General features: G+C 46.5%; 7 protein-coding genes across 7 annotated transcripts; 4 read left to right on the forward strand and 3 right to left on the reverse strand.

The window, feature by feature from the left end:
• The first annotated feature begins 83 nt into the window (after positions 1-83).
• Positions 84-4478, forward strand: GGS25DRAFT_487989 (cysteine proteinase). Its single transcript, XM_049260766.1, has 2 exons — positions 84-3028; positions 3138-4478. The coding sequence occupies exons 1-2, from the start codon at positions 740-742 to the stop codon at positions 4026-4028; spliced, it is 3180 nt and encodes a 1059-aa protein (XP_049118181.1). The 5' UTR covers positions 84-739; the 3' UTR covers positions 4029-4478.
• Positions 4479-5050: 572 nt separating this feature from the next.
• GGS25DRAFT_487990 (long-chain-fatty-acid-CoA ligase) lies at positions 5051-7927 on the reverse strand. Its single transcript, XM_049260767.1, has 3 exons — positions 7247-7927; positions 5628-7179; positions 5051-5562 (listed from the first exon to the last, which is right to left on the reverse strand). The coding sequence occupies exons 1-3, from the start codon at positions 7693-7695 to the stop codon at positions 5470-5472; spliced, it is 2094 nt and encodes a 697-aa protein (XP_049118182.1). The 5' UTR covers positions 7696-7927; the 3' UTR covers positions 5051-5469.
• Positions 7928-8688: 761 nt separating this feature from the next.
• GGS25DRAFT_487993 (chaperonin Cpn60/TCP-1 family) lies at positions 8689-11213 on the forward strand. The gene is made up of 5 exons (XM_049260768.1): positions 8689-8904; positions 8971-8988; positions 9086-9134; positions 9237-10353; positions 10408-11213. The coding sequence occupies exons 1-5, from the start codon at positions 8895-8897 to the stop codon at positions 10867-10869; spliced, it is 1656 nt and encodes a 551-aa protein (XP_049118183.1). The 5' UTR covers positions 8689-8894; the 3' UTR covers positions 10870-11213.
• A 48-nt stretch (positions 11214-11261) lies between these two features.
• On the reverse strand, positions 11262-16383 carry GGS25DRAFT_487995 (uncharacterized protein). The gene is made up of 3 exons (XM_049260769.1): positions 15649-16383; positions 13323-15577; positions 11262-13273 (listed from the first exon to the last, which is right to left on the reverse strand). The coding sequence occupies exons 1-3, from the start codon at positions 15867-15869 to the stop codon at positions 11799-11801; spliced, it is 3951 nt and encodes a 1316-aa protein (XP_049118184.1). The 5' UTR covers positions 15870-16383; the 3' UTR covers positions 11262-11798.
• Positions 16384-17139: 756 nt separating this feature from the next.
• On the forward strand, positions 17140-19843 carry GGS25DRAFT_487997 (C2H2 type zinc-finger-domain-containing protein). Its single transcript, XM_049260770.1, has 2 exons — positions 17140-18021; positions 18114-19843. The coding sequence occupies exons 1-2, from the start codon at positions 17873-17875 to the stop codon at positions 19594-19596; spliced, it is 1632 nt and encodes a 543-aa protein (XP_049118185.1). The 5' UTR covers positions 17140-17872; the 3' UTR covers positions 19597-19843.
• A 926-nt stretch (positions 19844-20769) lies between these two features.
• Positions 20770-23445, forward strand: GGS25DRAFT_488001 (phosphoglycerate mutase-like protein). The gene is made up of 5 exons (XM_049260771.1): positions 20770-21102; positions 21245-22059; positions 22133-22276; positions 22330-22709; positions 22800-23445. The coding sequence occupies exons 1-5, from the start codon at positions 20955-20957 to the stop codon at positions 22990-22992; spliced, it is 1680 nt and encodes a 559-aa protein (XP_049118186.1). The 5' UTR covers positions 20770-20954; the 3' UTR covers positions 22993-23445.
• A 730-nt stretch (positions 23446-24175) lies between these two features.
• On the reverse strand, positions 24176-24776 carry GGS25DRAFT_252275 (uncharacterized protein). Its single transcript, XM_049257199.1, has one exon. It carries the CDS (start codon positions 24684-24686, stop codon positions 24315-24317), a length of 372 nt encoding a protein of 123 aa, XP_049118187.1. The 5' UTR covers positions 24687-24776; the 3' UTR covers positions 24176-24314.
• Positions 24777-26677: the final 1901 nt, after the last annotated feature.

Below are 26677 nucleotides of genomic sequence, written 5' to 3' on the forward strand. Positions count from 1 at the left end.
TAACTACCTAGTAGTTAGTTATATTGTTAGTAACTAGGGGTCCATCCATCCATTTCCATCCACTCAATCCGAACATTGAAGTTAGTTACTAGGTGTACCTAACTACTAGGTAACCTAGGTGCATACATGTAAGGTTAGTAAGTATTCATGCACATGTGCATATGTCATTCCCCCCCAAAAGAACATTAAAACACTAAAGTAAATCTTGGGACGATGACTTATAAACTAATACCTTCACAACGTATTACTACTATTACTATTATAATACCAATCTACCTAAAGCGATACCATCTTGTTCTTCATATACCATTAAGTTGAGGCGTTTGGCGGCCTACTTTCTTCATTGTCCATTATATATCATACCTCTTTCATACCTAGGTACATTCCTTTTATTCCTCCAATCTCTTTCAACTTTCCGTTCTAGTATTTATCCAACCCACCTCTTCGACCTCGAACACCGTGACGTTAGCGATCTTGGCCCTGCTTAGAAAGAATGCCCTTCCATTCCAGTCCTCGTCTTGAGCCCTATACCGATACATAAGACTCAACTCTTATTCGACCTTAACCTGTTTCCGTCTTTGCGCAACCTGATTCTTTCTATTTGCAATCTCGACCCTTTTTCGCCCCCCCTCCCCCCCCTCCGGGGACCCCGCGCTCTAGAGCTTCACATCTTTTTACTCGCCTTCGATAGATCGTATAGACCGAATAGATCGTTACTTTTACCACCCTGTATACGTCCATGAATAACATGAGCTCCGTCGCTCTCACGAGAGCTTCGGCTACACCCATCTCTGGACAAGACACTATGACCTCTCGCGTAGGTGGCAGCGCTGGAGATGTTGTAAGTGGAAGCCGGGGGTATGCGTCTGGCGGTACTCCAGGCCCAGGGAAGACACCCTTTCGCCATATCGATGACCTGGTCTCTGTTAGTGTCGACCTCGATCCCCACACACCGCTGCGCAAACTCCTTCAAATCGGCGATAACCACATGCGGCAAGCTATAACCTTTAACGAATTCGGCCGCCCAGATCTAGCGCTGCAGGAGTATATCAAGGCATTCACCATTGCTGTCGATAAGGTGCCTAGACATAAAGAATTTCCTACCATGAAATCCGATCGGGGAGATCTGGGCCGGCTGTATAATGACTTCAAATCGAGGATCAATGTTAACTGTGCTCTTTTCAGCGAGATTAAGGACGTCATTAAAGAAGATAATCGACGGAGTGGTGTGCAACCAAAATCGTCTTCCGAAACCGCTGAACCTGAACCCCAGTCCAGGTCTAGCACATCGTCAAGGACGTCAACGCAAGCCCAGGTCAACAGCTATGCTAAGCCACGGAATAATGGATCTGATAGCTACTACGACGTCTCGAAGGCTAGTAGTCTCCTAGACGTGCCCGCTGGTACCAGCGTAGGACCCAAGTTGAAACCTCCAGTACAGCCAAAGCCCCAGTCACTGCATGGAAAAGCTATCAAACCAACGCCAAAGGCTTCCCCGAGTGACCTTGCTAATCGATTTGCTCGATTGCGCGATTCTCAGGGACCTGAAGCTTCTAGAGGAGCAGTCGAGCAACGCCAGTCGGGTAAATTGGGAGAATTGCCATTAATGCATCCATCGCATTCGGTCGACATGTCCATTCCAGCCATGCCCAAAGTCCCAGAAGCAATATACAATCCCGCGAGGGGCACTGTGACGAGCGAGATTGCCAATTTACCTTCCAGTACTCCTCGGGGTATGTTTAGTCGTACAAACTCTGTCGCCCTAGCCGCCGGTATTTCTGACCGGTCATCGATGGAAAGCCCAATAAAGGCCTCTGGTGGGGGACAGTTTGTCACGGCTCACACCTATCGGGCACCTCAAACATCAACGCCGTCCGGGGTATTGTCACAAGCTGAGATTCCGGTAGGGGACGTCATCACAGCTAAAACGCTTGCGAGACTTTTAGATCAGCGTCACTCCGGACTTCAGCTTCTACTCATCGATGTTCGTGATCGCGATTCTTTCAACGAGGGCCATATTCAATCTTCCGGGACGATTTGTGTTGAACCTGAGATACTCATGCGGGAAAACATTTCGGCCGACGAGATAGCCGACAGTATGGTACTTGCGCCTTCCATGGAGAGACTTGCAATTGAGCAGCGCGATAAGGTTGATTTGGTAGTCATATACGACGAAGATAGCGCATCTATACCATCTAGGGTAACTGGAAATGCCCAGGAAATGGTGTTGTATAACCTACGGCAGGCATTATCATACTATAGCTATAATAGACCACTCAAGAATAGCCCTAAGCTGTTACTAGGTGGTCTAGATTCGTGGATAGAAGAGTATGGAGAGCAATCCCTCGAGATTTCTCCCACACATTCGATGCGCCCAGACGAATCTTCATCGCATATAAAGGCTACAAAAAGACGACTCCGAGCTAAAACCCGAACTCTCAGTTCGAATGAGGTTAAACAATTCGAAGATATCATTAAGCAAGACGAGGCTCAGGCGCCTGCTTTCGACTATGTTACATCTACAGAAGACTTCATCCGTCGGTTTCCAAGCATAACCGGTACCCCCGAGTCTATGAGTTCTGCCGTAAAGGGTCCGTATAATAATGGGGGTGTTTTGGAATCGCCTGAGGATGATTTTCTTGATGGTATAACACCAGCTCCTCCTAGACGGCCAGCGCCTACCTTCCCGAGAACTCGATACAGCGGCTTGGAGTCCAGAGATGAAAACCCAGGTGTCACTGGCTATGCGATGATGGCGGACGCTACCACATCACCTGAAATCGGGCAGCACATAACTGGCCTCGATAACCTTGGAGCGAACTCTTGCTATTGCAACTCTACTGTACAGGTTTTACTTGCCTCGCCTGGGTTCATTGATGATATTGTGAAACCAAATTGGCCGGCTGAATGGTGTCCGGCCAGTACGGCAGGGCCCAGGCCACCACAATTGTTAGGCAAGATACTAAAAAATCTATTACAATGGATGTACCGAAGACAATTCAAGTCAATCAATGCCACAACACTTCTAGTACGTATTTTTCTTATTTTCTTAATTTTTTTTTTTATGTTTTTTTTGAAAACAAAATCCTTCTTCCCCCCCTTTCATATGGCTCGAATATATGCTTACAAGCGCAAAGCGCTATATGCACTCCACCCATAGAGGATATCGGGCTGCGGGCAAGTGGTACAAGCTTGGCGACAGTAACCAGCACGATGTTGATGAGCTGATTAACTTCATCTTTGCTTCGCTTGCATCCGAGACTGACAAGACATCTGAAAATCCATACAATACTCCAAAGCCACTGCCCCCTACAGCATCCAATCTTGTCAGTATGTACGACTTATGGAACAGTACGCAACGTAACGAGCACGGATACAATTTTGTTAATAAACACTGGTCGATATTTCAAATGATCACACAGGTTTGCGCCTCATGTAAGCACAGAACTTATAGCCAAGATATATTAACAGCACTGTATCTGCCACCGAAATACGGACAAAAGAACCTATTGGTGGATATGATTAACAACGCATTTCTACCTGATACCGTAGAGGCCAAATGCAGCGCTTGCTCTCACGTTGGTGTGGTAAGAACTCCTTTTCTCGCAGGCATTCCTCCTTTGCTCCGTATAAACCTTCGAAGACAGGGGGCTGCCAACGACAACAAGGACTCGTCATCCATTATATTTCCCTTGGTACTTGACTTGACCAAAATTACCTGGGATCATACGGAGCGAGTGGCATTCTCTCAAGCGGTGCACGAGGGGTGGGACACCAAGTTTTCGCAGGCGCCAGTCTATGACCTTTACGCCATTCAAGTTCACCATGGTGCTACATATAATGCCGGCCATTATTGGTCCTGGGTCAGAGGGGACCAGCCAGACACGTGGGTCAGATGTGAGGACTCAAATATTGGAAGTCACTGCGGTGCGGACTGGACCCGTTCGCTTCAAGAGCTGCACGATTGTCCCGATTATAAAACACCCGTCTCTCTGTACTACAGCCGAAGAGATGTTCCCAACAAATAGACTTACCGCTACCTAACGTGTATTTGTTTATAACCAAAGAAGAAGTTGGTCGAGGAAAGGAAGAAAAGATGGATGCATGCATGGCGGACAACTCACTGGGCGGCGTTGAAGAAACTTGAGATATCTATTAGACCTCCCCCTATTTTTTTTCTCTCTCTCTTTCTCTCCCCCCGCGGCCTAGTCGGGGTGGCTCGAATCTTCGGGCGAAGCCTTTGGTATTCCTTTATTACTTCTATCTATACCTATATTCCCTTGCTTTTTTTTTCGCAGACCTCGGTGCTCAACTCTCCCCGCCCGAGTTCATATATATATATATCCCAACCCCCCCTCTCTTCTTATATGCATAAATAGTGTTGCTGTAGTAAATACCTACCTAGGAAGCATTGTGTATATAAATAAGCAAGGAAGCGAGCAAGCAAGCATTGTCTAAATGTTAGATTTATACCCGAGCCAAGTTAATCGTTTGAATTAAGTCTTAAGTTATACCTAGGTATACCTAGTTAACCTCCATCTGTTACCTCCTTTTCCCTGGCTATCTACCTAGGTGTCTGTTTGTGTGCCTGCCTGTCCGCCTGCTTAACTCAAAGTTACGAAGAATTCCTCGCTTGGCTGCTTCGTAGGATACATGCCTGCTAGATAGGTACGTAAGTATTACTATAGACGGCTTAGAACTGGAGAGCGAAAGAGAGAAAGGGGGAAGGGGTGCGACTGTTTTGCATATACCTACCTAGGTAGCCTACGTAGGCAAATTTAGTCTCTTGCCACTTTTAGCGAACTACGTAGCCTAGGCACTAGACTTGCTTGCCTATACAACTTCATGACATCCATATAGAATAGGAAAAAAAAGCGTCGAAGCAAGATATATCCCTAATAGCCCCTTTCTCTCTCTCAGCCCACCCATATAAGATACCTAATAGCTCTAGATAGGGAGGGAACAAGACACCTCCTAGGTCTAATATGGATGGTTCATGGCTACCTTGTCTAGGAACCTAGGTGGGTATACATTAACAATGACAGTAATATAATCATCCATCAGATCGTATTCGCTATATAGATCCAAGACTACACGGAAGTATGTAGAAGTACATGCCATAACTACTAAATAGAGCAAAAAGCAACGCTGATGATAGGTGCCTACATACATAGGTATGTAGGCCAATATACATATACAATCCGCGAGATCCCGTCTTTCCATCCGAGTCCCTCGGCCCGACCAACCGACCGAGCCCATGGTTTACTATTCGTAGTACGCACCTAGGTAGCGAAGAAAAGGAGGTAACAGACACATACTTATATATATGCATATATATAATAGATAGGTAGAAACCTGCCTGTATACCCTCGCTGGACTCTGGCAGGTTGGATATTTTTATATATTACCTAGGTGAAGTACCTACCTACTTACTAGTAGGTAAAATGTCGAAAGATGTAGGCTAATCACCTAACCACATCGCTTGAAGCATTCGTCAATTTGCTTCTTATAAGCCTTCTTTAATGCCCGGCGGTCTACTTTCTGTGTTGCGGTAACGAGACCCTTGCACATTCCGTTAGCATACGATTTCTAGAAATGGGGAGAAGTGAATAAACAGAAAAACTCACAGTAGCAGGCGTCCACTCCTCCTCAACCAGCACAACACCGCTCACCATCTCAAGACCTGTGAGCCCGGCCTTCTTGCCAGCGATAGTCAGATCTTTGTGCACAGCAGCCAAGACTTTCGGGTCTGTATGTGCGTGCGCATGGTCAACGTCCAGACTCTTAGCAAGTTCGTTGAGCGACCTTTCATTGGGACTGATGACAGCAATGGCGCGGGCGTGATCGCTATCACCGTATACCATGAGGTTTGCAACGTACTCGCTACCACGATACACGGCTTCCAACTTCTCGAGTGCAATATACTCGCCTCCCTGCATCTTGACTAGGTTCTTGACACGATCTATAATCTTGATGTGACCCACCGAGTCTATCTCTCCGATATCACCGGTCCGGAACCATCCATCTGCGGTGAAGGCCTTCTCCGTCTCTTCAGGGTTCTTGTAGTACTCCTTGCATACGGGTAGACCCCTGAGTAAGATCTCGCCTTGCGGTGGAGTGCTCTTGGCATCATAATTCAGATCCGGCAAACTGACAAGCTTGATCTCTAGGGATGCTGGTACGGGGCCAATGGCATTAGGTGTCCACTGTAAAGGACAGCCCAAGGCACCATTGGCACATGTCTCCGTTAGACCATAACCTGTTATCATCGGCGCAAGCACCATGCTTACGAACCGTCGCGTACCATCCGATATGCCGCTCGCACCATTGAAAAGGAACCTCACCCTTCCGCCCGTCGATTCGCGAACTTTGTTGAACACCAAAGCATCGAGTAACCCTGCCCCGGGCAAACCAGCTGATATCAGCATAGACTTGAGACTGTAGGCGCCCCAGAACAGGTTTTTGGTTAACGCGCCACCAGAGTTAACCTTCGCCTCGATGCCTTTCCTGATGGTCTCCCATATTTGGGGCACGCCGACCATGACGGTGGGTGCAAGCTCTCGCATATCACCAGCGCAGTTTCGTGTGGATGAGTCGGCTAAAGTACGTGGAGAGCCGTAGCCCAACGTGCCGCCAATAAACATTACTAGATTCTCCACAGCCATCTCGAGGATGTGTGCAAGGGGTAAGTAGGCCAAGATGACATCACGGTGAGAGACGGTCTCGGCGATAACAGTGGTAAGGCCAGTGATGCCCGCCACGATGCCTTCGTGCGTGATGGGGACTCCCTTTGGAGTTCCGGACGAACCTGAGGTGTACATGATGCAGCACATGTCGGAGGGTTTCGGGGGTACTGGGTCTGTTGGGTTTTCCTCGCCAAGGGCAACGAGTTCGGAGAAGGATATTACAGTGATTCCTGCATGTGCGGCTTTGAAGTCATCCAATTCTTTATCAGAGATGGGGATATTACTCGAGTCATTGTAGACCAAGAATTTGACATCTTCTGCATTCTTCAAGGGGCGGCTGGCGGTCTTTAACAGGTGAGGATCGGTATACATCGCTTTGGCATTCGTCTGGGTGAGGGAGTATTCGACAGCATCTGGGCCAAGAGTATCGTATGCGGTTGCTATCGTGATAGACTGAGAAGCGCAGCCATGGGCCATGCACAACCAATTCGCACTTGAATGATATTTGAGTAAGTTGTGGTGATCTTTGTGGAGTAATTGCATATGCTTGTATATCTTACCTTGTAGTTGCGAAGATGTGTAATACGTCGCTGACCTCAAGACCCAACTTTCTCAGTCCGGCCCCCACGCGCAAAGCCTGAGTCTTGTATTCGTTGTAGGTAAGAAACGAGTAGGGAGATAATTCGAAGTAGGTCCACTGTTTATCGACCTCGGTCTTGACACCATCAACAACTTTGGGAACCTTTTTGGTCTCAGTGTGAGTTTTGATGAGCTTGCGAGAACCTATTGCTGGTTTATCTCCATGCTTGTCGGCGCTGTCTGTTAGGACGTCATATATGGTGGTGATGTTAGAGGCAGGGCGATTGATGAGACCATCCCTGGCCTTGAAATGCCTGTATGGTTTCGTTTCGCCTTCGACTTCTGGAGCTCCAGGTGCTTCAACCATAAATGGTGGTTTCTGGACCATGTACAAGGGCAAAACGCCCTCGAACTGAGTAGGAAGGGCCATGATTGAAGGATTGGAGGCACAACTACTATTACTACTATTACCACTACTAATACGACTATATCAGTATGTAAGTAGTAAGTAATGTGTAATATGTAGTATGTAGTGTGTAGTATGAAGGATGGAAAGATATAAGGATGTAGGTATGTAAGAATGGAAATTCCAAAGTGATGCTGCCAAGTTGATCAAGGGCAGGGATGGGAACTTTGTCTTTAAGAGCTGCCAGGTTACCTAGTAGCTTCGTACCTGCGTGCGCAGTTGGTAACTGGGCAGAGCCTTGGTTTGTAGACGTCAGCGGGGCAACCAATCTGCCTATCAATTGCTTAATTGGCTGGGGTATATATGAATATGTGAATATGAATATAAAAGATGCTAGATACTATAAATCTATCGAGATCAACTGAGAGCTGGCACGTCTTGGCGAGAGATGTAAGATATAGTGCATGTTTATAAACCCCCCAGATAACTACTGCTCGTCCTAAAGTAAAAATATGACGATATATGCCTCGGTTTATTGAGATTAAACTACAATTTTTGAACGTTTACCTACCTACCTAGGCAGGTACCTAGGTAATTATGTAAGGCACAGTTAGGTACATAGATTTTCAAGGCTGCATATCCACAGATCCATGGATGTAGGTTAGTTATGTAGAAGACAAGCTTCTTCACAGGATGCCGAGGTATCGGAGTTGGAACTGGAGCATTTAAAATTTGATAGGTAGTAGTTAGTATATACTTCGTATTGTTGTTACATAGTAATTACCTATTAGATGGGTGTGGGTAAATATTAAGGATCGCCTATGCAATTTGAGATATTCAAATGTTGTTCAAGTGTGGATGCCACGATGGTTACATACATGTACCTAGTAGTTAGGTAGGTACGTACATACCTCTAGGTCCATGCCTTTTCGGCGTTGTGAATTTTCCGATAAAAGAAAATGTGGGTCTAGGCGGGACCTTTTCTAGAATTTCAGATTTTAGAATTTGGGGGGGAAGGGGAACCACTAAATTTGAAGACTTGTAGTGTTACTTCGTACTTGCTGCCAATTCACTAAGGCAGAACTTCAACCAACTCAACAGCTTCATATACCCACCATATATCTTTCCAGACTTTTGCAATATCCAGTCCAGTAACTTCGGTCCAAAGGGAAATAAGCCTCTGAAGCAGAAAAAAGCTCTTCTGAGCTACAAAATCAGGCAATATGGCTATGAGTATGTGATAACTGCCCCACCATGATTTTCTTGGATATTGTCATTTTACTAACAGACCACCTTCAGATCTTGACCTTAGTAACGGTATGTTACATTGGTTTCTCTCTATATACATAACCAAAGGGACCTTCAGATGAAGTAGGAGACCTCGAAAATAATCTAACGTGTATCCCTTTTCTAGCTTCTGTTATGAAAGATGAGCAGGGGCGGCCATTTATCATTGTAAGAGAGTGAGTTTTACCCTTTCCCTTCGCCTCTCCATTTCCTGTTTCTGCTTTATCTTTAGTACCTAGAAGAACTCTTCTAATCCATAATTCTACCAACCTATCTAGCCAAGGAAAGAAGAAGCGCCAATATGGAAACGAAGCCGTAAAATCACATATCCTCGCCGCCCGAACCGTTGCAAACATCGTCAAGACCTCTCTGGGTCCTCGTGGCCTCGACAAGATTCTCATTTCACCCGATGGTGATATCACAGTTACCAACGATGGAGCTACCATTCTACAACAGATGGAGATCTCGAACCACGTAGCGAAGTTGTTGGTCGAGCTCTCCAAATCCCAGGATGACGAGATTGGTGATGGTACAACTGGTGTTGTTGTGTTGGCCGGTGCTCTCCTTGAGCAGGCTGCCGAATTAATAGATAAGGGAATCCATCCTATCAGAATAGCCGATGGCTACGACCAGGCCTGCGACATTGCTGTGTCTGAGTTGGACCGCATATCAGATACTATCGAGTTCAGTCGCGAAGCGACAGAGAACCTTGTTAAGGTTGCGAGGACAAGTCTGGGAAGCAAAATCGTATCCAAGGCACACGACCAATTCGCCAACATCGCCGTTGATGCAGTCTTATCTGTTGCCGATCTCGAGCGAAAAGATGTCGATTTCGAATTAATCAAGGTGGATGGCAAGGTGGGTGGTTCATTAGAAGACTCACTATTGGTTAAGGGTGTCATCGTTGACAAGGACTTTTCACACCCTCAAATGCCATCAGAAGTCAGAGATGCCAAGATTGCCATCCTCACTTGCGCGTTTGAGCCGCCGAAGCCTAAGACCAAGCATAAGCTCGAGATCACTTCGGTCGAAGAGTTCAAGAAACTGCAGAATTATGAGCGTGAGAAGTTCATTGAGATGATTCAGCAAATCAAGGACACTGGTGCAAACCTGGCCATCTGCCAGTGGGGTTTTGACGACGAGGCGAACCATCTATTGCTGCAAAACGAATTACCGGCAGTAAGATGGGTAGGTGGTCCAGAGATTGAACTTATTGCTATTGCTACCAATGGTAGAATAGTACCTCGATTTGAAGACTTGAAGCCCGAGAAGCTTGGCCGAGCGGGTATCGTACGGGAGATGTCTTTCGGTACTACTAGGGAGAAGATGCTCGTCATTGAAGAATGTGCCAACACGAGAGCTGTCACAGTCTTTGTTCGAGGAAGCAACAAGATGGTAAGTTTTCATCAGCTACCTTTTTCTACAAACAGCAACTAATCCTTTCAATAGATCATCGATGAAGCCCGAAGATCACTCCACGATGCCCTATGCGTTGTACGGAATCTGGTGCGTGACAACCGGGTGGTTTATGGTGGCGGTGCGGCAGAAATCGCTTGCTCCATCGCGGTGGAGGATGCGGCTGTCAAGACCCCTGGCCTGGAACAGTATGCGATGCGCGCGTTCGCCGAGGCGCTGGACGCAGTGCCCATGGCACTAGCAGAAAACAGCGGTCTTAACCCCATCGCGACGCTGGCTGAGGTCAAGTCGCAGCAGGTCAAGGCCGGCCCAGAAGGTCGTGGCATCTTGGGTGTCGACTGCATGAACGGCGGTAGCAACGACATGAAGAAGGCTTTTGTTATTGATCCCCTTATCGGAAAGCGCCAGCAACTTATGCTGGCCACCCAACTGTGTCGCATGGTGCTTAAGGTTAACAATGTCATCATCAGCGGCTCCGGAGACCAGGACTATTAGGTACTCTTCATGCGAGAATGCATGAGTGCTCCGAAACATGAGGCATGAATCACCTGCATAGGTTCCTAGAAGCCGTACCCGCTCGTAGCGATGTCTACGTCCTGCGGGAAGAGAGGAGACGGACAAAGGAACCAAGGGCGAGAACCTCATCATGTACGGATGTAGATAGAGAGACAGACAGACAGACAGACAGACATATGAGACTTGTAAAGGTCAAATAGTCAAAAAACGTCTAGCTTAGATAGGTTACCTACATACAAGACTCACTTACCTACCTGCCCACCTAGGACTTACCCACCTATTAGGCTACACAGGTTGGAAATATACTCGCTGTCTACGACGAAGATGTCTTGTTTTCTGTTGCTTGCATGATTAGTCAAATACGTGTACATATGCACGATGCTTCGACGACATCGAAGATAGGGACAAGGTAGGTAAACAACGCTTATGATTTCTTTTTCTGGGAAGTTCTCCCCCCTCCCCCCCCTCTTCCTTCTATTTTGAGTTCAACGCTCTCTCTGCCCCCCCTTTTCTGTTTTCTAGCCCCTTAACAACCACCTGGGTTCGCTAGCTAAACAGGTTGGTTACCTTCTATAGACAAAGTAGGGTCAATGGTCGTTCGTAGGTAGGCTAGGCACCTAATATATATATAGGCATACACATATCTAGGGCACCTAATTAGTTATTTTGTAAAAACAGCCGCCCCCCCTTTTGTTTCCTTTTGTCCCCCACCCCTTCCTTTTCTCCGAGCCTCCCTACCTAACACCCTAACCTTTCTGCGTCCACTAACTAGCACGGCGTATCGACAAGTCTTATGGCTTAAGGATGACTTGACTTGACTTATTTTCTTTTTGCAGCTGTAGACTATCCCTTCCCCTTCCCAACCACCCCATCTAACCCATATCTTTCATTGTTAGCTTTCGAATGAATCACGCAAACCCAAATCCCTGCGCATTTTCAAGCGCCATAGCAAGTCTCTCTCTTAGAACATCTTTATCGCGGTATTCGGGTAAGAGCAACGTGCCGTAGCACGTATAAGCCGTCGGAAGATGTCCCGCCTCGCCGTCTTGTTCCCCGTTTTTCTGCACGACGAACTGTATGTTGGCCATGCCCCCGATGGGTACGCGGTCGCTGGCAGTTACAAACTCGAGCAGCTTGCGGCGCATGCGGTCATCGTATCGTTTGACGATAGACCAGAAGTCACGCACCGTCCGATGAGAACTGTCCCAACCCACGTAGCGCGCTGCGCGTCGTAGTTCGCTCACGTCGATCTCTTGCGTGCCTTCTACTATGTTCTGCAGGAGTGATGGCGTTAGTAGCTGTAGCGACTTAGGGTGTAGGCACGCGCGGAACCCCCGCGCCAAAGCAGCGAACTGCGGTGCCACGGAAACGTCTGTTAAGTAGCGGATATAGTCGCTGACATAGGCGTTACGGTTATCGCCGGTAACAAGCGGCGCATCCTCGGGGTTGGATGCTGGGAGGGGGGTGCCATCTGGTTGATCGAAAAATTGTGGCCAGGACGTCTGCCGCGAAGGGTGCATTTCACGGGAGATGGGTTTTCCGAACATGGAGGTAGAGAACTCGTAAGTGAGCACAAAAACGTCTTCGACTGAGCCATCCTTCTCGTTCCATTCAAGAAGATTGGTCAGTCCACTGGCAAGATCCGGCCACCCATCCGCGATGTGATGTAACTCAGTGACAGGCTCGCCTAATAGCTTTCGATAGAGTGCTTTGGGAAAGGTGATTGGCAGGGTCAGTCCGTTGTACACGGCGAGTGATATTAAAAGGCCGATAAGCTCGAACTTCCATTCTGGTTGTATAGAGCTGGGTTGGAACCATGTCATCCGTGTTCTGTCGTCAATCGTGAAGGCGCCATAATCCGGGTTCAGGGCATCGGCGATAGCAAGACGAAAGAATTCCTGTTGTACTCCTCCAGAGTCGAATCCTTCTTCCCCGGTGTCTTCACCAAGATGGACCTTCAATGGCCTCAGTAATTCACGCTCCTCACGACGCCAGAGTTGATTTAAAGCATCCCTTAACACGCTCTTCCGGCCGATATCCAGGATCAAATATTTTGCCGAGGGGGTCTTCAGCAGCTTTTGAAGGAGATTCTTTTGGTGCTGGTCGGTTACAAGGCTCTCGGGGGCAATGATGGCATTGATTCGACTTTGTAGCGAGCTAGATTCCTCGTACGAACGACTCATCCGTGAAAAGTTGATGGCCCGGAAGTACGACACTAAAGAGGCGGGGTTGAAGATATAGGGATAGTCTAAGAGGTGGACTTTTTGTCTCGTTGCCGTGAATGATAGCCAGGAAACTGGCATCTGGATAGGGTCCAATCTCTCGCCGAAATACTCGGAACGGAAATGGGCGTCACCCAGAAGGAGAGACTGACGCTTTTGATCTGCTTCACTATTAGTACAATTCAAATATCTTGGATGGAACATACTAACACATAGCCGCTATTAGGGAGAGCGCTCCCCCAAACGGGCCGTCTCCAGGCACGTCAGGTTTCTCTTCCCACTCATGAAGCATTACCGCTCTGGCCCAATCCAACAGTAGTATTGGAACCCTTTTTTCATGTAGAGTTCGCTCAGCTTTAGAGAAGTTCAGAGATGACTGTGTCGAGGAGTCAAGATGTGAGAGGAGTATATCTAAGATATCTGGCTCTTTAACCTCATCCTCCAAGTGCAAGTCAAGCTCAATTAGCTCGTCAAAGTATCGCCGTGTTGGAATAACCCGAAGCAGCCTCCGTGCTAGTCGTAGAGCCAAGTCATCGGTGAAAGCATCTTCGTACTGCAAACTCAATGGAATGGACTCTCTGGCGGCTTCGCCACCCCCAGCGAGTGGCAATCCATGGGCTCTAGTCCGAGACATTTCATTAAGTTGTCTCGTGTCAGTCACCAACGGAGCTGCAGCAATCAGAGCATGAAAGCATACAGACATGAGTGACGCAGCCTCCGCATTTGTGAATGACTTTTGTGACCCTGAGAACATTTTCGAAGTCGGCGACCTGGTGAATTGTAGGGCCTTCGGAGGGGAGAATAGACTCGCGAGAGCAATCCAGAGACTATCAAACACGAGACTCGGTGCCACCCTTGTCAAGCGTAGCATACAATACCATAGTGTCTGTGAGTCAACCATTCCATTGGAACTGGTGAAAGAGTCTAACAAGGCTCGTGGATCGCTGAGAACATGGAATATGCTTTGTTCGGCGAATAGTTTCCACTGCAATTTCAAATCCTGAGGATAAGGAGCCTGAGACTTTCCTTTTCGTTTCCAAGACTTGAGCCGACTTGACGTGCGCTTGATAGAACTACTAATAGTTGTTGGTTCTAAGAGGTGCCTTTCGGAGGTAGCATCCTCTTGCAAAACATCGCATATAAAATTGATAGCTTGTAGATTGAGGCGTGAAAGGGTTTGCGGTAGGTAGCTATCTAGCTCAGAAGTTGAGTCCAGTGAGTCCAGATTGTCGCCATTCGACAGGATATGTTGTTGTTCTTCATCTAAAATATCTAATGATCGTGTAGTCTCTGTACTGCTTGGAGTTTCTTCCCCATTCACACCATCCATCTGAATACAATGCTCGTTCGTGGGAGCATGAGATATCGGGGGCTCTAAAATGTCACTCTCTCTTATTGCATGCACGTCATTCTCCGTCACTTGAGAAGGAGTTCTCGCGATGGATGGAGGCCGCACAAGCCCTTTGGGAACCTTCTCAGATTGGGCAGGATGTGGTTTAGTCGACAGAGGCCCTTTTTCATCAGTGATAGATTCGACTAAGGGCTCAGGTACGACCTTGGTTTGCGGCTTGGAGACAGAAGAAGTGCGAATTTGTGCATTGGAGTTTCTCCTTTGATGTGACGGCGGGCCTTGTTGTTCTGTATAAACACGCTGACAATACTCGCTAGGCTCTTTCTTTGCTGTGGGATTTGATGAAGTGTGCCATTCATGCCCAGTGTGAGCAACATCTTGACCCCCTAATTCGGGTATCGACGGAGCAGACAAGGGGCTATTCATGTTGTACTGACTACTAGATGGAGTTGGATTTACCCGAGAACCCTCCGGGATGTCCAAGCTATTACCTCCTGCCGCGACTCTTTCTGAAGTAGCTTCCATGGCGCTCATATTATTTGGCGTTAACCACTCGATCATCTTGAATGCAACAGTCCCGAAGACGTTCGCTGCAAAGGAGCGGTAATCTTTGCTAATCGGTTTCTCCGTGATCTGTATCGAACGCGTAGTACCAGGTGGGAATAGCTTGTCGCCCTTTCCCGCTCCATCGTCAGACTTTATAATGTGATTTTGGTCACTTCCCCTCCGACTTGCGTATGGGGTTGTTGGGCTGACGGGTGTAGGCACCTGTCCCCCTTTAGATACTACCCGATCTTGCACCCGCTTAGAGCGATTGAGCTTCGGGCCTGAGACACCGTGTGCCGTGTCAGTTGTATCGCTACGAGGCGCGGTATATCTTAGACCGAATCTGAGCGACTTAACGGCATCGCTAGGACCGGCTGGGAGTTGGAGATGGGGACACAGTCGACTATCGGCGTCATCTTGATTTGCTAGGTATACGGCCAAGGTTCTCGCACTGATAGGATTGTATCGACGAACAGGAGCTTTGCCAGATAGTCGCTTTCTGCAACTGAAACACGAGGGAGTAGTACAAGCGTTGGAGCCACAACCGTATCGGAGTTGGAAAACGAATCTAGGAAGTGTTAGGTGTTAGATCAGGAATTAGAGAAATGGTTTGCGCAAGCTTAAGCGACTTGAACATACTTCTCAACTAGTAATTGGAGACCGTGGCGACGGCTGGCGCGATGAATAGCATAAACCCTCTTTGGGTTTTCAACGTTCACGACGAGTTCCTTGATTTCGAATGGGGCATCAATAGGCAGCCTTGGAAAAGGGACTTGCAGCCATAATGCAGCGAGTATATCGGCTTCAGGGCTGGTGTGGTCAGGGCCATTATCCACCGGCCGATTGACTGCTCGCGTCATGACATAAGGAACGAACGAGCCCCCGTACTAGCCGGAAGCAGGTATAAATCGCAACACGCGCAGGTTCTCGAGGATGAATGGAATATTCTATAGTTGGTTTTAAAACGGTGATGGGCCTCAGTGGTCGGACAGTCTGTATATCGGAACTATGCAAATTTGGGCGACAAGAGGTAAAAGTGTCGGCGGTCGAATGGCGCAAGAATAAGAAGAAGAATAAGAATTGGAATCGCAAATAAGAAACAAGGAGAAGAACTGGATTTGGATTCGGTATGGCAATTGGGTTAACTATTACAACTTGAGACTCAGAAAAAGGTAGCGTAATCTAGGTCGATAGATAGGTGGGTAGGCCTGGCGTAGGTAGGGGCTTGGTATTTACCTGGGTCACTGGTATAACTGGTAGGTAGTAGGTGTATGTAAGAGGTAGAAAGGTAGTTATTAGAGAGGTATTGATTCAGATTGTAGTTACTAGTTAATGGTCGTTAAGATAATGTAGTACCGATTACCGAACTGCCATCACACACTTCACTCGGCTCGAGCCGCACATAATCTCCAAGGCTGAGTGCACGGATGTTCCTTCAGTTACTCCACACTGGGCACTTGGGCAGTTTACCTAGACTAGGTACCTATGTAGTAGGTACTACTAGGTACTATACATAGGTACATATGTATGTATTGTGACGTTCAATGTTCAAATTCAATGTTGCAGTTGCCCTATCATGTACAGCCTATTTACCTACCTAGTACATATACCTACTACCTAACCTAGGGTAGTCATGTATTCCCACATTTCCCTCATCGATGTGACTCATTTGTAAGCCCATTGTTATTACATTTAAACTTCAACATTGAGGCTTCTATGTCTCATGTGTTCTCAAACCTCAAGTGACTCCTATGTACTGTGTATGTATTACGTACCTACATGTACCCTCCATACCTAGGTACTACGTACATGTAGTTCCTTACATAAATGCAATCATTGATGGATCTTGGTGTTTGAGGGTTAAGTTCAACCTTGAATTGTTTTGTCTGAAAGTGCCTATGGTTTATTACTAGGTAAACTTTAATGCTAAGATGCATCAATGATATATGTAAGCAGGTACCTAGTAGGTAGGTACTAGGTATGTACATCCTTACGTGCATCTATGTCGGTACTAGGTAGATATGGGGTTTAGAAGTAGCCAGATACTTAGGGCATACTTAGTATGTCCATAGTTATTTCAGTGTAGTACTAGGTATGTAGTTGAAACTGACGTATGAGTGAGTGCTGGATCTCCAAATTTCTTTTTTTTTTCTTTTCTCTCTTTTTTTATTTTACGGCAATCACCAACCAAAGAAAAATAGCCCCACCAACGCCACTTTAGACCCTAGCAGAATTTTGACGATTATTGGATTAATTCTTTTATTAACCTTTTTAACTTTGGTTGATACTTTGGCATCGAATCTGATTAATTCAGTTTCGCGACAAAACCCATAACCCATCATTCCTTCTTCCAACCTCACTTCACCTTCACTCACCTCACTATTCACCGACCTTACCCTCAATACCTACCACAGTAGTGTATGTACAATCACTGTATTAAACAGTACAGTACAAGCACAACTTTGGCCCTTAATCTCGCATCCGTCACAAGCTTCAACTACCACTAACTAGTGTAATCTGATTTTATTCAGATAAAGCCTCATATCAACCCCTCCCCCTCCCTTCTCTTCTTAATTTTCAGTTCCTAATTCCGAACTTTCCTTCAACCTTTGCGCCGTCTTGACCTGAGAACCTACTATATATTGGTAGGATTGGGGTATAAGAAGTCCTGCCAACCCGGAGCTTCCGTTCTCAAGTCCTCTAGTCATCAATCAACAAGTAGGAGGGAGCAAAACAGAACAAGACAGAGCAAGGCGCAAAACCTTTTGCCGACCGGCTTTGATAGCAAATCGTCTACGATTTATAAATCTCGATTCACAAATCTCTTCACTTATAGCGACTCACCAAGTTATCTCGTCTACACATGGCTACCGTTGCAAGCAGTCGGCCCTCAGGCGCCGCTCTGTCCCCTAAACAGGACTCTGCACCATCGCATCAATACACTTGCAACACATGTCAAGTGGCTTTCCGTCTCGCTGACACACAAAAAGTTCACATGAAGAGTGATTGGCAGTAAGTCCCCCCTTTGATATTATTTTCCTATGCCTTCATCATCTTCGCATTTACCTTTTTATTACAAGTATATAATATTAACCACATTTTAGTCGCTATAACCTCAAACGCCGTGTTGCGTCGTTACCTCCCATCTCGTCCGAGGTCTTCACCGAGAAGGTCTTCCAGGCCCGCGCTGCAACTACTGCCGAAGCAAACCGTGCTGGCTTCCAACAAGCATGCGAAGTCTGTCAACGAACGTATTATAGTGAGAACTCTTTCCAAAATCACATCTCAAGTCAGAAGCACAAGGCAAGGGAGGCGGCTTTACAACGCCAAGTACCCAGTTCAGACGATGCTAGTTCAATGATGAGCTCTACCTTTTCTCTAGGCGATCCTGTTTCCGCCCAGGATGCAGTGGATTCTGATGCCGAGGAGGAGTTCAATGAGGTGGTCGAAGGTCTTCAGAAGACCAACCTAACTGAACGCCCTTCTCCTGTTAAGCGGCCAACAAATCCTCATCCTTCTGCCGAAGCACAGCATAAGAGAGAACATCATGTATCAGAAGAGCCTAGTGAAGTTACTTCTGATGCATCGACACCTGTGCCAAAACTCACCCTCAAGTCATGCTTATTCTGCAATTATGATTCGCCTACCGTTCCCTTGAATATTGTTCATATGGAACGTATTCACAGCATGTTTATTCCAGAGAAGCCATACCTTGTCGATGTAGAAGGTCTCATGGGTGCTATGCAGCAGCGAATCCAAGAATTCCACGAGTGCTTGTACTGTGGCAAACTCAAGGGCACAGCCCTTGCTGTACAAACACATATGCGCGACAAAGGCCATTGCAAGATCCCTTATACTACGATAGATGAGCAGGTCGAGATTGGTGAATACTACGACTTTAGAAGCACATACTCAGACGGTGAAGAGTCCGAAGATGAGTCTGTTGATGGTAAACAGAACGGGGGAGCTAAGCTTGGAGCCAGACGATCAGCCAAGGCTATGGGCGAGGATGGAGATGAAGTGGCGGAGGATGATGAGGGCTGGGAGACTGATAGTTCCACGTCGTCTTGCAAATCAGAAGACCTAGGTTCTATCCCAGTTGACCACCACCTTCAGCAATTTGATCGACTAAATAAGCATCCTCACCACTCTTCTTATGACCCTCGACACCACCACCAGATGGATGGATGGCATTCCCATGCGCACAAGCACCGCGCCATCTTCTACGACGATACTGAGCTACATCTTCCCTCAGGCCGTGCTGTTGGTCACCGATCTTTAGCAAGATATTATCGTCAGAACCTCCTCCCTTATCCTTCGCTTACCGAACGTGCGAAGAGGTCTGCCATTGAGGCGGGCACGTTGGATGATGGTATTGCTCGGATACCCCGTGGACGAAATGGTGCTGTGACCAACCGCGCAAATGGCGGACTTGGCATGGTGGGCGTGTCGGATCAAAAGAGAGATGAAGTTCTTCGAGCAGAGAGGCGAAGTCTTAAGAAGGCAGAGCGAGCAGACAGACGGATGCAGTGGGCGGATAACAGCTCAAAGAACAACCAGAAGTATTACAACTACCAAATCTTGTGAGGCAGGCCAGGGATTTGGGGCATGGTTGCAAGGAACGAAGAGTTGCAATCTATGGAAGGCATTCGATTGCAACTCCAATCGTTATGCTGTGTGTTGGTTGGTATAAAGAGCATATTGATTGCTACTACCACGAGAAATGGCAGAGATGACCGGATGCGGCAACCAGGTAGCATAAGTAGCCAGTATAAGTAGGTACCTAGTTGATAAGTTCAATGAGGCTTTTAATGAATGAACTGACAGTGCCTACATAGTATTTGCCGTCCTTGTTAATGCTTTTCCAAGTTTATTTGCCGTGCTTTCAAACTGTTATCTAGAGTAACTATGTACCACTCCTACGGAGTATGTCAACCGTCAACGGTGCTACTCCTATTTTGAAGTATTTCGGTGATACTCGGCGAAGATTGACCGATCCAAATGTTCCCTGATCAGGTGATACATCTATTTTCGCTCAGCTTTTCCACTTTTCCACTTTTCCAATGCTGGCCATATGTACCCTGGGTATTCGTTATACGTAGGGCTGCCTATTACACACCGGGGACATTATTACGAGATATTTCTTAAACTACAGTACCTAGGATACCCAGGGCACGGTAGTATCATACGTCACCGTCTTAATCAGCAATCATTGATGTTTATGATCAATTGATAGTTAGTTACATAGTATTGGCTTAAAGAGTAAAGCTGTCGGGCCGAGAGAGATGCCTGCCTACATAATACCTGGTAAAGGAAGAAGCATGGGTTTAGTAACTTTGATTGATAATTGATAATAGACAGGAAAATGGTACCTAACTACTATCTTAACCTACTTGGGTAGGTACGCAGGTGACATGTTTCCTATTTCAATTGATGGATGATGGATGGATATTCTTGCCTCTTCTTTTACATTAGGTGTACCTTGCATAATACTATGTAATTGACTTCTAGTTGTCTGTTACACGCAGCTTGTGCCGCACTGAGAGTTGGGGGTTCTGTTCTGTGCCGCACAATTGGGAAATAAAAGCCGCGTCTCTTATTGGACCGTTTACCCGTCTTCAAGGTTGAAGTTGCTTTTGATTTGCCCGAGTTACAATGTTACATAGGATACCAGGTACTAGCCTCTAGGATTAGTTACCTAGGCTGGGGTACTTATTTACTATTGGTAGTTAACTAATATCTTGTAACTATTTGTTGACAGGCAATTATGTAACTTACATACATCTCCACAGATATAAGACAGGTCCTTTTCCAACATTGAACTTCAGCTGGGTGTATTTCTGCCAGACTGCTAGACTGCCAGACTTATCGGATCTGATCTGCCAAAGGTGACTTCAAGTAATCTACCTAATCTAGGTAGAACATTGAAAGTCTAAGGCGACAAGATGCAACTTACTAGCGTCGCGCCCGCTGCTGCGGCTTTGTTATCGGCCTTACTTATTCAGACTACTGTCGCTGCTGATGACACCGCTTTTATCACGGCGTTGCCTCACGCTGGAGCAGCTACTTCGGATGTATATCCTCCAGAGGGCAGTATGTGATTTCCGAGTTCTTTTCGTAAATATTCATTAGGATAGGTATCTACTTACCTATGTAGTCTATATATATATATATATCCATATGTATATGTAGGCTAGGTATACATAAGCTCATAACCGCTAACAAACCGAACCAGCTACCGTTGATCCTGAACTTTTCCCGCCTGAGTCTAAAGTTGGATTTCCGGGGCCAACTCCCACTGGAGTTCAGCCAGCAGCTATTCAAACAGCTGCCACTTATCCCCATAACCGAGGACCTTCAAATCAGTTTCCTCTAGTCGCGCCCCGGCCGCATGGCAATAGCGTGACGTCGGATGAGTTCGACATCACCAAGTATTGGGGCAACCTGTCCCCTTGGTATTCTTTGTCCTCGGCCGACTATGGGCTACCAGATACCAGCCCGCTCGCTCCGCCGGGGTGCAGCGTCACCCAGGTGCATTTGCTATACCGCCATGGTGCTAGGTATCCTACCAGCGACGCAGACCCCGCTCAGTTTGCTAGCAAGATCGCGAATGCTACCGAGAAAGGATTTGAGGTTCGGGGAGACCTAACCTTCTTATCTGACTGGACGTACAAACTTGGTGGCGAGCTTCTCACCCCCTTCGGTCGGAGTCAAGAGTTCCTTCTCGGCATCCAGCACCGCCAACTGTATGGCCATCTCCTAAACAACTTTACCGAAGCCGGTACCATTCCGGTTTTCCGAACTGAGTCGCAAGATCGAATGGTGAAGACTACCGAGAACTTCGCGGCCGGCTTCTTTGGTGTTCCAGAGTACCTGGACCAAGTGAACATCGAGATTCTTGTTGAATCTCCCGGAGTGAATAATTCCGGCGCTCCCTATTATGTTTGCGACAATGCCAACGTTGCTAGTCGAGGCTATATCGGGACCGCGATGGCAAACCGTTTCGCGAAGAATGCCTTTAATACGACTATTGCTCGTCTTAACTCCCAAGTAAGCCAATACCGATACTCCAGGCAATGTCTGGGATTGGTGCTAGGCATCTGATTAACAAATTTCAATCTAGATCTCGGGCGTTGAGTTCACCGTAAGCGACGTTATATCCATGCTTCAACTCTGTTCCTACGAAACGGTCGCGCTTGGCTACTCCGCCTTCTGCCCTCTCTTCACCCAAGAAGATTTTCTAAACTACGAATACTTCTATGATCTTGTACGTTCTCCTTACAAAACACGGAAGTTATACATGTTGACTAACTTTTCAAGGAATTTTACTATGAGTGTGGTCCTGGCTCACCGGTCTCCGCCGCTCAAGGAAAGGGTTATCTACAAGAATTTGTTGCTCGATTTACTGGGGAATATCCCCAGCCGTCTTCAGCTCTAAATGAAACTTTTGATAACTCGACCACGTACTTCCCTCTGAATCAGTCTATCTATGCTGACGCCACTCACGAAGTTGTGGTTCTCGATACCCTTGTCGCCTTCAATTTGACGGCGTTGTTCAAAGGGCCACCGCTAAGTGCTGCGGGAAACCAGAGGCAGAACAGTTTCTCGTCTAGCAAGTTGGTACCATTCGCAACTCACTTCACTGTCCAGGTTCTCGAGTGCCCGGCTTATCAGCCTACTAAACAGATGAGATTCATTATGTAAATCACTCCGACTTTTTTTGTTGTTTTTTGTTTTTTTTGGGTTCTTTGAACAACGTCAAGAAGAAATGAAGCTGATAATCTGTCCAGAAATGATGCCGTCGTCCCTGTGGCAGACTCGTACCCGGGTTGCCCAGCAGACCCGCATGGGCTCTGCTCATTCGACAACGTAGTGTCCGTCCTCAAGGACCGTATTGACGAGATAGACTTCAACTACGACTGCTTCGCCGATTACGAGGCCGAGGAGGGTGTGGATTATAATGGTAGAGCCCCTCGGAGCTAGGGCCATCTACTGCAGGCGTCAGTACCACCAAGCCTGCAGAGCGAAGAAGTTATGCTCGTCATTTGGAAAGTCTGTCTCGTGTTAGGAACACTCCTCGTGATGGGGTACCAATTTTCAATTGGATAGTACCAACGTATCTAGGTAACTACCTAGGTGTGTAGGTTTATACATCGGTATGAATTATACGACTATGATGTCTCGTCAAAATCATGTGAGCGGATATGATCGTTACGAGGTTGGGGAATGAGTATTATGGGCATCATCATTTATTTCTTGGGGATACCTAGAGAGATCTAAGGGGTAGGTGCAACGGCACACTTCACCTTCACGACGGTTAGCGACAATACCTAGTATGTCATAGGTATCTCATACTAGTTCCTTAAAAGCTCTTGGCTACATAGTGGCTAGCATAACTCTATACAATCTAAATATACCAGATCATTGATCCTTTAAGTCGTGTAAATATACCGTAGTTGTGTATAGTGCTTGATTTTAGGTGAATAATAGCTACTTCGCAGGTACCTACTACCTACTATCTAGTTACCCTAGTTAGGCACTTGAGACGGCGGCTAAGAGGGTTGCTTGGGATTCAGGCCCTTTACTTGAAAGGTAAGAATAAACATTCTTAGACTCGTCGTGAGCTTTTAGTGAAGGGGTGAGTGATACACGTGGCAGGAAAGACCCAGCCAGATGAGTTAGTTGACCCCAATGCCTATACCCCTGATCGAGTCATATCTACATCTATGTAAATAGTAGCCTAGGTTGGCGGTAGACTTCAATCTAGGTAGGTATACTATAAATAGATACCTAACTTAATAGTTTCTTATATTTTTATTTACTATTAAGCCATTCGGCTAGGCTTTCCTTGGCGTTAAGCCAACCCCCCCCCCCCTTCACTTGTCCCCCCTGACTACTAGTTGCCAAAATCTGTCAGATCTATCAAAAAAAAAGTATGCTCAAGGTTCGAGGCTGAAGTCTATTGCCTACTCTACCTACCACATGGCAGTCCTTTTGACGTGTGTACCTACTACGTACATTAGGTAGGTTACCTGGGCACCTGGGGATATTGATACTACTAGTTATGTAGGACCTAGCGAAAGTAACCGATGGCTTCACGCCGAAGGCTTGAGGTGGTCGCTGCCGAGCCCGGTCTTGCACGGCTGTGGCTGTTTAAATTTCTTGGGTGGGGATTGGTGCCACTGGGTATGTCATGTCATGTGTGTACGAGGTTGGTGGGAGGGTTGCTTACTATGTAGCCATTGGGCTTTGTAACGGAAATGTACCCAGGTCAGGTATGTGTGGGTGAGTAGACTGATAACGAGTTATGTAGGTGAGTACCTAGGTAGGCAGGTAAGCTGTTCTACATACCCATCATCAACAGTAAAAGAGTACCGAATGGCAAGGTGTGCTCGTGCGTTGTCCTCTTCTTCTTCTTCTTCTTCCTCGCCAAAAATGAGGACCGGTACGGTCACATAAGCACTACCCGTGACGTCTGGCGTCTCTAGAGAAGCTTGAGAATCATAGCAGCTGGAGGCGTTAGAGTGTAGTGGCTTTCCGTCAGCATCATGCCCTTCGCAGTGAGCGCTGGAAGGTGGTATGTTAGTTGAACCTTGGTGGTGCGAGGGCCCGGATACGAAGAAGTATGGGAGAGTGTTAGCGTAGGGGAGGTAGGTAGGTGAGTAGCTGGGCAGCATGGCAATTAACGTTTCCAAGGTTCAATTTTATCTGTAGTTGGTGTTTTCTAGCCTGATGTAAGTGTATGTACTGGAGCGTGAGGGTAGAGCTAGAGAGGTGGAAAGGGGGGAGGGGGGATACTAACTATACCTGCCTGCCATCTCGCCATCTCGCCATCTCGCCATCTGCCACGTGTAGTCTTCGCGGGCAGACACCACGTGGGGGGTCGAGGCCGGTCCCGCCTTGGCAGTGGTAGTGAGTGGCGAGTGAAATGATGGGGATCAAGCGCATCGCGAGGATTGTGCATGGAAACTCTATCAACTGCTATGCTTGGAAAGCCAGGTTGCTTGGCTAGGGAGGTAAGCAGGCAGGTGCTTAGGTTAGGTTAGTTGTGAGTCGATAGGACACTGAGGCACATTAATGTTAGCCTCTGGTCCTAACGAAGCTTGCAGGTGGTAAACTAATTCGTTCACTGGCCTCCCCCCTTGAAGGAGTTGCATGTGACTGAATTCGAAATCAGGTACCTAGGTAGACAGGTGTAAGTTACGTAGTCTAGTTGATAGGTGGCCTTTCGTGATGCGTTACAATGGGCAACGCAAGTGAAATGTACTGGGAGAGAAGTATATTTTGAAAGTGGCTATTGTATCATTATTGCTGAAGCGAATGTATCGAGGGAATGTAAACTGCCCAGGTAGTAGATATGGGAAGGTAGTGAGAATCCTTGGAGTCGAGTAGGTTGAGTCAACTTGCTTGCCGTTAATAGTAAATGATATGAATTACCCCATGCTCGCCTTCATCGAAAACAGGAACATGTCAGGTAGAGTTGGTGTATGGAATAGTCATCGGCACTGATAATACGTACAAGTCACGACTGCCACGAAACGCTGCCTACCTAGGTACCATAGCGTGAAAGTACGTGTGGAGTAAATAATTTACAACCTTAAATGATTTAAAAATAGGACATTATTTCAAAGGTTTGAAGTACCTTCCCACCTTATTTCTTAGGGTAGGTACAAGTGTCAATTGTTTGATCATTTCGATCAAACAAAAGATGGCAATCATTTGAATTTTGTAAATCAAACACCATAATTTAGGCTGAATAATAGCATTATATGCAATTATTTCATATTTTGCAATCATTTCTTATATAAATCCAGGAAGAACCCAATCCCGGTATCCACTTTTATATTTTCTTTAATATTTTTTGGCCAACACCACCTTTTCTTTTTTTTTCAACACTACAACACACTCTTTTTCAAAAAAATTTTCTTCAACACCACAACACATCACCATCTTCAATAACCATCTTCAATAACCATCTTCAATAACCACCTTCAATCACCACCTTCATCAAAACACCACAACACATCACCATCTTCAATAACCATCTTCAATCACCACCTTCAATAACCACCTTCAATAACCATCTTCACCACCATCTTCAATCACCACCTTCAATAACCACCTTCAATAACCATCTTCACCACCATCTTCAATAACCACCTTCAATAACCACCTTCAATAACCATCTTCACCACCATCTTCAATAACCACCTTCAATAACCATCTTCAATAACCACCTTCAATAACCATCTTCAATAACCACCTTCAATCACCACCTTCATCAAAACACCACAACACATCACCAAAACACAACACCACCTTCAATAACCATCTTCACCACCATCTTCAATAACCACCTTCAATAACCATCTTCAATCACCATCTTCAATCACCACCTTCAATAACCACCTTCAATCACCACCTTCAATAACCATCTTCAATAACCACCTTCAATCACCACCTTCAATAACCACCTTCAATCACCATCTTCAATCACCACCTTCAATAACCACCTTCAATCACCACCTTCAATAACCATCTTCAATAACCACCTTCAATCACCACCTTCAATAACCATCTTCAATAACCACCTTCATCACCACCACAACACATTACTTTTTTCAGGTACGTACATCCTTACCTTATAAGAAAAGAATCTCTACTAACT

This window comes from Hypoxylon fragiforme, assembly GCF_022984875.1.
Source record: "Hypoxylon fragiforme strain CBS 206.31 chromosome Unknown GGS25scaffold_4, whole genome shotgun sequence".
In the NCBI taxonomy this organism is placed as follows: domain Eukaryota; kingdom Fungi; phylum Ascomycota; class Sordariomycetes; order Xylariales; family Hypoxylaceae; genus Hypoxylon; species Hypoxylon fragiforme.